At 43.6% G+C, this 14631-nt stretch overlaps 1 protein-coding gene across 1 annotated transcript in view; it reads right to left on the bottom strand.

Moving 5' to 3' along the window:
* Positions 1 to 2659: 2659 nt before the first annotated feature.
* LOC138372557 (sporozoite surface protein 2-like) overlaps positions 2660 to 14631 on the bottom strand; it is a 41726-nt gene continuing 29754 nt past the window's right edge. The window contains exon 3 of the mRNA XM_069338036.1: positions 2660 to 4352. Within this exon, the coding sequence (XP_069194137.1) occupies positions 2660 to 4352 (1693 nt within the window). The remainder of the gene's footprint in view (positions 4353 to 14631) is intronic.

Genomic DNA, 14631 nt, shown 5'->3' with positions numbered 1-14631 from the left:
ATTGGGAAAATCCTCTGAGCATTGATGCCCCACAGCCTTTACCACTGAATAATAAATGCGGTGTGAGAGCTCAAGTGTCTTTAGCTCTAGAGTGCGTCGACACACTTGTACAAAGCTACCAGACGGTGACGGGATGTACGTGTATGGTCGCTCGAGAGATTAGTGTCCCACATAACCACTACATCCTGTTTGTTCCGCACTTCCTGATGAAAACGGTATGGTTTTTCTTGGTCTACTTTTATTCCGTCAACATCGCTAGCGCTTCCTAGGAGGATATTAAACAAGCGTGGACCTCTGATACAGTGTCCTCTGATTGTGCCTGTAGCACCTCTACTCTTCACTGGCTCTGTTCTGCGTTTCTTGCTAAATCGCTGACTCTAATATGTTGTTGTTATTCTGTGCAAATTTGGGACTTGGCCTTCCAACATTTTTCATGTGTGTGTGTGTGTGTGTTATGTGGTACCCCTCTCTCACCTTTCCAGCGAATACATTTTGAGAGCTTTGGGAAGATCTCAATTATTTAAGTGCTTTATCGTGTGTCTGCGTGCCGTGTATGTTCTCTGTATTCCCTCTTATTTCAGCAATATCTCCGACTCTGTAGGGGAAAGTGAGTATCGAGCAGTACTCACGGCGGGACAGCAAAAGTGATAAGAATAGTAAGAGCATTGTGGTGGAATGCCTCATAATCCATCCTATCATTTTTCTAGCTGACATTATATTTATACTTGACATACCTTAATGTTAGGTCGTCAGATATCACTATTCCTTGATGTTTTTACATGTTGCTTTCCTACTCTGGGTAGGTCTGGTTGTCTTGTACCCTGTAATTCATTTAAGGTCTTAATTTCTTCCATACCAAAGTAACTGGAATTTATCACTGTTAAGCATCATACCATTTTCCACTGTCCAATCGAAAACTTTATTAACATCAGGCTGTGGTTTTGTCAGTGTTTTCTACACAAGTTATTTTCATACTGAATTTTGTGTCGTCTGCAAAAGATAGCACAAAGCTGTGATTTGTGTTTTGTCGACATTTGATATGAAAAATTTGAAAAAGCAGTGATGCAGTGCAAACTGTGTTCTGTCGCACTAAGTTTTTTTTTTTACTGTCCTTCTGCTTGATATTATTTGATCAACTTTTACTCTTTCCATTCTGTTTGATAGGAAATTGAATATTCTTCGTCCTACTTTACCAGTTATTCTAGTTGATCTCATTTGATGTGCTGTCACTCCACGCTCACACTTAACAAGGGCCATCGCAAAGTCGGTAAACCACGCCTGCATTCTCGTGTTCTTCTAATGCTTCCGTTTATTTGGCACAGTGGTGAAGTAGCTGCGAAAGTGAGAGAAGAACATCTACATCACTGGATGGTGAGAGTGGAGCAGCCACATCACCACCAGTGGAGCACCCACATCACCACCAGTGGAGCACCCACATCACCACCAGTGGAGCACCCACATCACCACCAGTGGAGCACCCACATCACCACCAGTGGAGCAGCCACATCACCACCAGTGGAGCAGCCACATCACCACCAGTGGAGCAGCCACATCACCACCAGTGGAGCAGCCACATCACCACCAGTGGAGCACCCACATCACCACCAGTGGAGCAGCCACATCACCACCAGTGGAGCAGCCACATCACCACCAGTGGAGCACCCACATCACCACCAGTGGAGCACCCACATCACCACCAGTGGAGCACCCACATCACCAGTGGAGCACCCACATCGCCACCAGTGGAGCACCCACATCGCCACCAGTGGAGCACCCACATCGCCACCAGTGGAGCACCCACATCGCCACCAGTGGAGCACCCACATCGCCACCAGTGGAGCAGCCACATCGCCACCAGTGGAGCAGCCACATCGCCACCAGTGGAGCAGCCACATCGCCACCAGTGGAGCAGCCACATCGCCACCAGTGGAGCAGCCACATCGCCACCAGTGGAGCAGCCACATCGCCACCAGTGGAGCAGCCACATCGCCACCAGTGGAGCAGCCACATCGCCACCAGTGGAGCAGCCACATCGCCACCAGTGGAGCAGCCACATCGCCACCAGTGGAGCAGCCACATCGCCACCAGTGGAGCAGCCACATCGCCACCAGTGGAGCAGCCACATCGCCACCAGTGGAGCAGCCACATCGCCACCAGTGGAGCAGCCACATCGCCACCAGTGGAGCAGCCACATCGCCACCAGTGGAGCAGCCACATCGCCACCAGTGGAGCAGCCACATCGCCACCAGTGGAGCAGCCACATCGCCACCAGTGGAGCAGCCACATCGCCACCAGTGGAGCAGCCACATCGCCACCAGTGGAGCAGCCACATCACCACCAGTGGATAGTTTTGTCGAGAAAAAAACTTATAAAACATTTTCCATGACTGAAGATAAATACATAATTCATGCAACCGACAAGAACAAAAAAAAATAAACGATGAATTATCTGACCTTTTTTTACCACAAAACATTTTTTATACATTAAAGAGAGTCCAAAGACGGAATTATTCCTTGTAACTTATTTAAATACTCATTAATATGCATAGTCACAGAGATTGTCGTGTTTCGGAGTGAAGAGGATTAAATGTGATTTTTTATTTTTTTACCGAACTCTAATTAAAATATGTTTACGCTAATGACCAAATTTAGACTCGTTTTTAATCCCTAATTGCTTTGCAAATTCTTAAATGTTGCGATTTGGAAATATTCGGCTTTTGTGTTAGGGTGAGGGTGTTGTGGTCTCTGATAATGTTTTTGTTGTCTATGATGTTTTTGTTGTCCCTGGAGATGTTTTTGTGGTCTCTGGTGATGATTTTGCGGTCTCTGGTGATGATTTTGTGGTCTCTGGAGATGTTTTTGTGGTCTTTGGGGATGTTTTTGTTGTGTCTGGGGATGTTTTTGTTGTCCCTGGGGATGTTTTTGTTGTGTCTGGGGATGTTTTTGTTGTCCCTGGGGATGTTTTTGTTGTCCCTGGGGATGTTTTTGTTGTCTATGGAGATGTTTTTGCGGTCTCTGGTGATGATTTTGCAGTCGCTGGTGATGATTTTGTGGTCTCTGGGGATGTTTTTGTGGTCTCTGGGGATGTTTTTGTGGTCTCTGGGGATGTTTTTGTGGTCCCTGGGGATGTTTTTGTTGTCCCTGGGGATGTTTTTGTTGTCCCTGGGGATGTTTTTGTTGTCTCTGGGGATGTTTTTGTTGTCCCTGGGGATGTTTTTGTTGTCCCTGGGGATGTTTTTGTTGTCTCTGGGGATGTTTTTGTTGTCTCTGGGGATGTTTTTGTTGTCCCTGATGATGATTTTGTTGTCCCTGATGATGATTTTGTTGTCCCCAATGATGTTTTTGTCTCGGGTGATGTTTTTGTTGTCTCTGGGGATGTTTTTGTTGTCTCTGGGGATGTTTTTGTTTTCCCTGATAATGTTTTTGTTGTCTCTGGTGATGTTTTTGTTGTCTCTGGGGATGTTTTTGTTGTCTCTGGGGATGTTTTTGTTGTCTCTGGGGATGTTTTTGTTGTCTCGGGGGATGTTTTTGTTGTCTCTGGGGATGTTTTTGTTGTCTCGGGGGCTGTTTTTGTTGTCTCGGGGGCTGTTTTTGTTGTCTCGGGGGCTGTTTTTGTTGTCTCGGGGGCTGTTTTTGTTGTCTCGGGGGCCGTTTTTGTTGTCTCGGGGGCCGTTTTTGTTGTCTCGGGGGCCGTTTTTGTTGTCTCGGGGGCCGTTTTTGTTGTCTCGGGGGCCGTTTTTGTTGTCTCGGGGGCTGTTTTTGTTGTCTCGGGGGCTGTTTTTGTTGTCTCGGGGGCTGTTTTTGTTGTCTCGGGGGCTGTTTTTGTTGTCTCGGGGGCTGTTTTTGTTGTCTCGGGGGCTGTTTTTGTTGTCTCGGGGGCTGTTTTTGTTGTCTCGGGGGCTGTTTTTGTTGTCTCGGGGGCTGTTTTTGTTGTCTCGGGGGCTGTTTTTGTTGTCTCGGGGGCTGTTTTTGTTGTCTCGGGGGCTGTTTTTGTTGTCTCGGGGGCTGTTTTTGTTGTCTCGGGGGCTGTTTTTGTTGTCTCGGGGGCTGTTTTTGTTGTCTCGGGGGCTGTTTTTGTTGTCTCGGGGGCTGTTTTTGTTGTCTCGGGGGCTGTTTTTGTTGTCTCGGGGGCTGTTTTTGTTGTCTCGGGGGCTGTTTTTGTTGTCTCGGGGGCTGTTTTTGTTGTCTCGGGGGCTGTTTTTGTTGTCTCGGGGGCTGTTTTTGTTGTCTCGGGGGCTGTTTTTGTTGTCTCGGGGGCCGTTTTTGTTGTCTCTGGGGCCGTTTTTGTTGTCTCGGGGGCTGTTTTTGTTGTCTCGGGTGCCGTTTTTGTTTTCCCTGGTGATGTTTTTGTTTCTATTGACGTTTTAATATTTTATTTTCTGTATGTGTTATCTCTGTTGATGTTCTGTTCTCTCTCACTGTGTTTGTTGCAGACACGAGGCTGAATGTTTAGACATTATGAGTTCTTGTATATTGTGCGCGCGCGCGTCTGGGTGTATATTGTGTGTGTCTGCGCCCAGCTGAATTGTAATAGTCTAGCTGTTATCATCTACCAGTATGATTTGTCTAATCACCTAGTTGTAATTACCTAACCATAGTTACATTACAGTAATCACATATATTGCGTATTCTATCACCCTGCTGTAATGACTTAGGGAGCCTTTCGGCGAGCGGACAGCACGCGAGACTTGTGGTTCTGGGTTCGATCCCAGGCGCCGGCGAGAAACAATGGGCAGAGTTTCTTTCACCCTATGCTCCTGTTACCTAGCAGTATAATAGGTACCTGGGTGTTAGTCAGCTGTCACGGGCTGCTTCCTGGGAGTGGAGGCCTGGTCGAGGACCGGGCCGCGGGGACACTAAAGCCCCGAAATCATCTCAAGATAACCTCAAGATAGACTCTTGTGTGCCTTAGTGGTCTTATGCTGTACGTTAGTGGTCTTATGCTGAACATCGGTACAAATATGCTTTAAAAATCTTAACGTATATCCCCCCCCCCCCATTACTCCACCAGGTATATTCCATGCGTGGTTCCTTCTAATGTAAAACTATTACCAAACCAACTAATGGGTTTTATTAATTGGTAAAAGACAATTTACAAATGAGGTGGTAGAGGTGCTGGGAGTAAAAATAGAGAAAATAAAATATTTTATTTTGCAACGCCAGATGCAACGGCTGAGGAATTCACTGAACAGATAAACAAAATAGAGAATTGCCTTGATAATTTGGCACACCCAATACCTAATATTATCTTCCTAGGTGATTTCAACCTGCCTAGTCTAAGATGGAGAATAGCAAACAATAATATTATACCGGGAAATCATACTGGACATAACCAGCCCCAGATTAAAGAACTACTTAGATTCTGTGACATATTTTCCCTCAACCAGCAGATAACAGAGCCAACTAGGAACAAAAATATTTTAGATCTGGGGCCAGATTCACGAAAGGACTTACACAAGCACTTACGAATGTTTACATCTTTCCTCAATCTTTGACGGCTTTGGTTACATTTATTAAACAGTTTACAAGCATGAATACGTCCCATTTAACTGTTGTTATTGTTATAAACAGCCTCCTGGTGCTTCGGAGCTCATTAACTGTTTAATAATTGTAAACAAAGCCGCCAAAGATTAAGAAAAGATGTACAGGTTCGTAAGTGCTTTCGTGAATCTGGCCCCTGGTCTTCACAAACAGTTAAGACATAATCACTGACATTAGGATCTCAGATACCACACTCAGATCTCAATTACTGCATTTACATACACTTCAATTGCTCACTGAAGTGCAAACTAGCATCGATACTCAGAATAGATCTAAAAATGATCAAGTGAGAGGGGTTATTCAGTAAATTCAATTTTAATGATAAAAAGACAGACTGGGAGACAATAAACAGGGAACTTAGACATTCAATGGGAAACTGTTCTAAGTAAAAAAATCCAATAGAAGGGATAGAAAAACTTACTTCGCAAGCATATCAAGTCTGTCTGGAACATGTTCATTTGAGGACAGCCAGAAAGAGGTCCAGCGTAAAAAGAGAACGCAGACGACTCTACAAAAGAAGGAAAACAATAACGGAAATGCTTAAGCAGACACAACTATCCCTACAAAGAAGGAATAATTTAAACAGATTAAAGAAATCGAGCAGAGACTGAAGCATTAATATCAGATTGAATAAATGCAACTTGAACATAATACAATACTAGAAATAAAGAAAACAATCTTTATTCATATATTCGAAATCAAATGCAAAAAACCACTGCCAGTAATGGATCTATTCGTACGACTGAAGGTTCATACACTGAGAATGACAAAGAAATTGGTGAAATCCTGAAAATAACGGTACGAGGACATGTTTAGCATAGCGATAAACAGCATGAAAGTAAAAAATCTACTACTATCGATAACTACTTTATGCATGATAACTGAACCCTTGTAAATATAACTGGTATCAACACGAGTGTGGCAGATTTGAAAGAAAAATTTACAACATGCCCATGCACTCAGCCTCGGGTCCAGACTCATGGAAATCATTATTTATAAAGAAATGCAAAGTGCCAGTGGCACAGGCACTTAGTATAATGTGGAGGAAGAGCTTGGACACGGGAGATACCAAATGAGCTTAAACCAGCAGATATAGCTCCTCTACACAAGGAATGAAGCAAAGAATTAGCTAAGAATAATAGACCAGTTGCACTAACATCTGTTATGACCCCAGGTATCCTGAAGGAGGAGTCTACCTGTCTGAGAGTTATTCCACCTACCAGACCTAATTGAGAGGTCAGAGGAGAGAGAGAGATTTATTTATGTATGTAATAAAGGGTGGTGACTAAATTAAAAGTATGAGCAGAGGATGAGTATGTAAATAAGTGACATGAAATGAGATGTCGACGCTTTGGTGACATGTGAGGCTCGAGGGACGACGGCATGACCTTGAGCAACAAGGGTCACGTTTTGCTGAGCTCCTGGCAAAGAAGGAACCCTTAGTTGTGTGCTCCTTCAAGAGGAGGTAATCAAACAGGCGTTTATGTGTGAAGCCTGTGGACGACTTAATGTACTCAAGTCAAGAGCAGAAGAGCTGGGAGGCCGTCGTAAAGAAACTTTGGTGGAGGTCTGAGAGGCTGACCTCTGGGAGCCCCGCAGCTGAGCGCCCTCGAGACAGAGAACTCAGCGGTTTGTTTGGGTAGGAGTTAATGGAAGAACTTCGAGGCCAGGGAAGAAGTTAATGGAGAAACTTCGAGGCTGGAGAAGTGTATGCTGAAATCTGTGGGAGAGCAGAACTCCATAGTGAGAAGTTGACCTTAAGCAGTGTAAAGGAGCAGTGAAGAGGAGTTTCATGTCTCTGTAGAAACAGTGGTGAAGCATCACTAATGTTGGATGAGGACTTCGTTGTGCAGCAGTTTAGGAGAACTGCAGAAGAGCCTTTTTGAGTATTTTGGAGGACCTTGAGATGTACATGGTAGTTAGCCTCACAGAGAAGAAGAGGTTTATGGTGGATATACAGGAATGTATAAAGGTAGTGCTTGAATGCTTATTGGCATGAAATATGCCATGTAAGGTGAGAGATTGATTTATTCTTGTGTTGGGGAATATTTATGTAGATGTTTATGGTGTTTACGTCCCAGGCTGAGTTTTATATACTTTTAGGGCTGAGTGTGCGATATTATTGTGACGAGATTGTAACCCCATTTAGTGAAGGAGTAGTAAGTGGCAAGCCAAGAGTTGAGCAGCCACTTGATATGGACTCTTGATGAAGCTAGGATATGATATTGGAATGCTACTAGGTTGTAGCAGCTCAGTGTTGCATGATAATATATTTACCTCTTTTTTTTTTTTTTTTTAGTCATGTATTGTATGTGTTCCTCGTTCATTAAATGTACATTGTTAACCAGCTTTTCCTCTTGTCCTGGTGAGGCTTCTCAAAACGTAGGAGGGGGGGGGGGGCTAGAGAAGGGATCACGGCTGCGGACAGGGTGGCAGAAAATACTAATTTACAAAAGGGGGGATTGAGGAGATCATTCCAAACAAGAAGAGAGTGGGGAGTCACGGCGGCTCAAATAGGGTGTGTACACAAGACAACGAGGGCCAGTGTTGGAGCTGCACCCCTAAGTATGTGGCGATGAACCCCCTCTCCGAAATCAAAAGGCGTACAGGGTGATCTCCTGAGTAAATTTCAATCACTCCAGTGTCCATTGCTGGTCGACCGACGGTAGCGGGAGTGTGGCTGCCGAGGTCAGTTGTCTGTTCCATCAGAGAGTGGTTGGGGGACGTTGTCCGCCTGTACGCAAGTAACAGTCTGGTACAACAACCAGAGCTTTCTTTGCAGGTTTAAGTTCCATAAGCCCCAAGCCCTTCAGGCCAGAACACATCCTACATAATAAAAGTATCAGAGTCAGGTCACTTTTTTCATGTAAACCAATGACCTCCGCACCCCAGGCCAACGTGGATTTAGAGCAGGAAGATCATGCCACTTCAGCTACTTGACCACTACGACAAAATCTCTGAGGCATTAGAAGAAATAAGAATACAGATGTGGTATACACTGACTTTGCAAAGGCATTCGATAAATGTGTCTATGGAGTGTGGGGAATCGACTTGTGAGGTTTATATTTATTTAATTTATATGATTTTATATATAATTTATATTGACATTAATTTATATATTTCGATAGCAATTTGTGTGATGTTTAGCGGGCTGTATTTCTGCAATATTCTCACAAATCGACTCCTTGCACATTAGGAGGGGTATATTAAATTCCTATATTTGCAGCCAATCAAACTACAGTATTAAGCTACTTAGATTAGTAATGAAAATTAAAATGTCATATCTCATTGTACAACAGGCTTAGTCCACCAGGTATAAACAAGGATTATGACACCAAATAATCCTCCTGGTTAGGGCTAGCATCTCCACCCCTGTACTGGAGTACTAAACAACTGTACTGCTTCCTCTTCTATACCTGTCAGAGGGCACTAGCTATAAAGCAGGAATCCTATATATATATATATATATATATATATATATATATATGTCGTACCTAGTAGCCAGAACGCACTTCTCAGCCTACTATGCATGGCCCGATTTGCCTAATAAGCCAAGTTTTACTGAAATAATATATTTTCTCATTTTTTTCTTAGGTAATGATAAAGCTACCCATTTCATTATGTATGAGGTCAATGTTTTTTTATTGGAATTAAAATTAACGTAGATATATGACCAAACCTAACCAACCCTACCTAACCTAACCTAACCTATCTTTATATGTTAGGTTAGGTTAGGTAGCCGAAAAAGTTAGGTTAGGTTAGGTAGGTTAGGTAGTCGAAAAAACATTAATTCATAAAAACTAGGCTTATTAGGCAAATCGGGCCTTGCATAGTAGGCTGAGAAGTGCGTTCTGGCTACTAGGTACGACATATATATATATATATATATATATATATATATATATATATATATATATATATATATATATATATATATATATATATATATATATATATATAATATGACAGCTACATCAGAGGAAATACTGGTATTTTATAAGATAAGGACCTAAGAATAATTACCTGGAATGTGTCGCTTTCTCGTGGCCTAACCGGAATTAATCCTATCTACCTGACATTACCGGCCGGAAATAATTAGATAAGATTTCGGAAAGACACTTCCCTCGTTTAGATGTTGACTGCGTGTTGATGATGGAAGAAGCACTAACTTGATCTCCATAACACTTCGTCCAAGGGGGAATTATAGGAGCTGAACTCGCTCCTGCAACTCTGGTCTTAACAATGGCTGACCTCTCTCCCACTGACGCCTGGCTCTCTGTTTCCAGACATCAGTAAGTGATAGAAGGGTCACATTTACTCTATTTTGGTACTGATAATTAAGTTTATTCAAATGAGATGTTTTATGATGTTAAAAGTTCAAAGACTGCTGGATTAAGAATAATTCCCAATATAATAGCTGGTGAATTTATAGCTATGTGGCAATGATATCTCGTTTTCTATTGACGGAAATTTCTACTGTGCTACATTTTCTATGGGTGAATTTATATATACAACACAGCAGCAATATTATCTGCTTATTGTATTTAATATTAGTAAATGGTGTCGGGTTTTCCGACATGGAGTGATCGCACACAAAATGAGGTCAATTGGAATATCTGGCAAAGTAGGACGGTGAATACTCAATTTTCTGTCGAACAGAACACAGAGTAACAGTCAACCAAATAAAACCGAATCAAATCACAGTTAAAAGCTCTGTACCTCAAGGTACAGGCTCAGGGTAAATCACGATGAAAGAGGGAAGGAGAATTAAAGGAATTGCGAATGTGAGGGAGGGAGAATAATAGATGAAGGTAGAGGGGAGAGAAACAGACATAGACCAGCTACCCCTCCTAGTAGTAGCAGGCATCCATCAGTCTCGGAAGACTATGGTGTTGCACTCTGTTGGTATGGAGTGGCCTCACCAGGGCACAAAGCCAGGGTAGGTTATTGAGGAGGAGAAGCTGTTACCCAGGCAGCAGGTCCCCCTTCTCCACGGTGCCGAAAGTCTCCAATGGATAGGTAAACGCCAATACGATTGATCCTAACGTCGTCGCAGGAACTGAGAATTCCGGAGATGACCTCAAAGTTGGTGAAAAAAAAAAACACAGGGACTCCAAACCCGGAGACCGCCGTGGTCGGGGCCGGAGAAGAACCACCCCATCAAGGGTATGAACGACCCCAGCCTCCTGAAGCAGAGACTGGGCCGTATAGGGACTGGGACTTTCACCCCCTCGAGAGGTGAACGTCCCGGTCCTGCACCTACGGGTTCCAGACAGAGAGCGTCACAGCCCTATTTCACCCGAGGTCGGCCTCGGTCAAGACCAAGCAGAAGAAAGAGTGATACTTATCATAATTGTGGTATTTAATAATTAAGTGGCAAGCCAAAAGTTGAGAAGCCACTCAACTCAATGAACAAGAGAGACAGACGTAGACTAGCAACCCCCCTCCCCTATCTATATAAAAAGTGTGTCTGTGGAAAATTGGAAGCTAGACCCCTTACGTAACTTTCCATGGTGATTGGCTATATGACGAAGTGTCATAAGGTGGTTGGTGCCAGCTCTTACGCCACCCTTGAAGGGCACTCCACCTCCCTAACACCTTCACGAGGTTGTGGCAGTGAAATGTGCGAGGAAAAGTCCTAAGAGTATATATAGCATACATTTAAATAATAGTAAATACAGATACTAACACTCAAAACGAATATTCAAAGAAGTTTTCTTTCTGGCCACAACTTTATTACAGTGATGTAGAGTGTGTGTAGCGAAATGGTTACCGCTATAGAGGTGTGATGGTGAGTGTGGGGGGGGGGGGGGTTGAGACGCAGAGGGTGTAAGTGGAGAGGCTCTCGTGTGAAGCTGTTTACAGTACTCGCGTATTTGTGCTTGCTAGGTTGAGCTCTGGCTCTTTGGTCCCGCCTCTCAATTGTCAATCAACTGGTGTATAGGTTCCTGAGCCTACTGGGCTCCATCATATCTACACTTGAAACTGTGTATGGAGTCATGCAGCCTCCACCACGTCACTGCCTAATGCATTCCATTTGTCAACTACTCTGACACTTAAAAAGTTCTTTCTAATATCTCTGGCTCATTTGGGCACTCAGTTTCCACCTGTGTCCCCTAGTGCGTGTGTCCCTTGTGTTAAGGAGCCTGTCTTTATCTACCCTATCAATTCCTTTGAGAATCCTGTATGCGGTGACCGTGTCTCCCCTAACTCTTCTGTCTTCCAGCGACGTGAGGTTTAATTACCGTAGTCTCTCCTCGTAGCTCATACCTCTCACCTCGGGTACTAGTCTGGTTGCAAACCTTTGAACCTTGTATAGTTTACTCTTATACTTGACTAGATATGGATTACATGCTGGGAGCTGCATACTCCAAGATTGGTTTTACATAGGTGGTATACAAAGTTATGACTGATTCCTTACACAAGTTTCTAAATGGCAGTCTTATGTTGGCCAACCTGGCATATGCTGCTGATGTTATCCCCTTGGTATGGGCTTCAGACGACAGGTCTGGCGTTATATCAACTCCTAAGACTTTCTCTCTTTCTGACTCTTGAAGCATTTTATTTCCGAAATGATATCGTATATCTGGCCTCCTGCTCCCTACATTACATTGCATTTGCTTGGGTTAAACTCTAACAACCATTTGTTCGACCATTCCTTCAATTTGTCTAGGTCCTCTTGAAGCCTCAAGCAGTCCTCCTGTCTTAATTATTCTCATAATTTTGGCGTCGTCAGCAAACATAGAGAGGAATGAGTGTATACCCTCCGGGAGATCATTTACGTATATCAAAAACATGATAGGACCAAGTACAGAGCCCTGTGGGACTCCACTGGTGACTTCACGCCAATCTGAGGTCTCACCCCTCACTGTAACACTCTCCTTCCTATTGCTTAGGTACTCCCTTATCCTCTGGAGCACCTTATCAGTTACTCCCGCCTGTCTCTCCAGCTTATGTACCAGCCTCTTATGCGGTACTATGTCAAAGGCTTTCAGACAGTCCAAAAAAATGCAGTTCACCCAGTCTTCTCTTTCTTGCTTAATCTTTGTCACCTGATCGTATAATTCTATTAAGCCTGTAAGACATGATTTACCCTCCCTGAACCCATGTTGGCGATTTGTCACGAAGTTCCTTCTCTCCAGATGTGTTACCAGTTTTTTTCTCACGATCTTCTCCATCACCTTGCATGGTATCCAAGTTAAGGACACTGGTCTGTAGTTCAGTGCCTCTGGTCTATCACGCTTTTTGTATATTGGGACCACATTAGCCCTCTTCCATATTTCTGGTAGGTCTCCCATCTCCAGTGATCGACCTTCTATACACTTTAGAATGTGGCAAGCAAAGGGCCTCTGCACTCTTTCAATACCCATGGTGAGATCTTATCTGGATCAACAGCCTTTCTCACATCCAGATCCAGCAGGTGTCTCCTGACCTCATCTCTCGTAATTTCGAACCCTTCCAAGGCCGCCTGGTTTACTGGCCCCTCTCCTAGCGCAGTGACCTCACATGGTTCTATTGTGAAGACTTCCTGGAACCTCTTGTTGAGTTCGTAGTCATTCTCTGTGTACCTGTCCTCGTCTGTTCTAAGTTTCATTACCTGTTCTTTCACTGTTGTTTTCCTCGTGATGTGACTGTGGAGTAGCTTTGGTTCGGTCTTAGCTTTGTTTGCTACATCATTTTCATAATTGTTCGCTGTTTCTCTTCTCACACTAACATACTCATTCCTGGTTCTCTGGTATTTCTTTCTGCTTTCTGGTGTTGTGTTATTTCGGAAGTTCCTTCACGCCCTTTTATTCAGTTCATTTGCTTCCATACATGCCCTATTAAACCATGGATTCTTCTTTTCCTTCTCGTATTTTTCCTTTTGGGCCGGGATAAACCTGTTTACTGCCTCGTGACACTTTTGGGTGACATAGTCCATTATGTCTTGAACAAACTTAGCTCTGAGGTCTGTGATGAAAGTTGTTGAAAAAGTTGTGAAAAAAGTTGTTTGCAGGGTGTGAATATGGTTAAGAACTGATAGGTGTATGTACGTGGAGTATGTGGGCAGGTTTTTTCCTTCTCTCTCCTTCAGACGTGGCTGCACATTCATAAGGCTAATCAACATATATAGATTTTCTTCTGTCCTTCATGGACAGAGTTAGAGATCTGTTAAACATACAGTTCAGTATCTTATTGAAGAATCAATCACAAAGTGATTGAAGTGCTTTTAAAATGCTAACCTAACCTATAAACATCAATACATAAATACAGATTTACGTCTGCCCAACATAAACAGTGTTCGAGGTGTATTTTTACGTAGTGTTATTAATGTGCGTTTACAAAGGTGAAATGTAATTATGACCAGCTTCCACATAACCTGTACACACACACACACACACACACACACACACACACACACACACACACACACACACACACACACACACACACACACACACACACACACACAGACACACACAGACACACACAGACACACACAGACACACACAGACACACACACACAGACACACGCAGACACACACACACAGACACACGCAGACACACACACACACACACACACACACACACACACACACACACACACACACACACACACACACACACACATATACACACATATACACACATATACATACATATTGTCATCCACACTTCCGTGAACATAAACATTCCATTCACCTGGACTGTGTGGGTCTCGAACCCTGGACCCCACGCGTGAGAGTCCGAACCTCTATCGACTGGGCTATGAGTAGTCTTAAAAAGCACATACATAAATATACACACATTTGGCAGTGATTGTGAGGTTGTGTGCGGGGGGGGGGGGGGGGGTTGATGAGAAGAGTATACTTAAGGAAAAATGGGGTGTGTGTGTGCTCACCTAGTTATGCTTGCGGGGTTGAGCTCTGGCTCATTGGTCCCGCCTCTCATCCACCAATCTACTGGTGTACAGATTCCTGAGCTTCTCGAGCTCTATCATATCTACCTATGAAACTGAGTATGGAATCAGCCTCCACCACATCACTTCCTAGTGTATTACATTTACTAACTACTGACACTAAAAAAAAAAAAGGTTCTATCAAATGTCGCT

This window comes from Procambarus clarkii, chromosome 39 (genome assembly GCF_040958095.1).
Source record: "Procambarus clarkii isolate CNS0578487 chromosome 39, FALCON_Pclarkii_2.0, whole genome shotgun sequence".
Classification (NCBI taxonomy): domain Eukaryota; kingdom Metazoa; phylum Arthropoda; class Malacostraca; order Decapoda; family Cambaridae; genus Procambarus; species Procambarus clarkii.
This window is presented reverse-complemented; position numbering and strand designations above follow the sequence as displayed.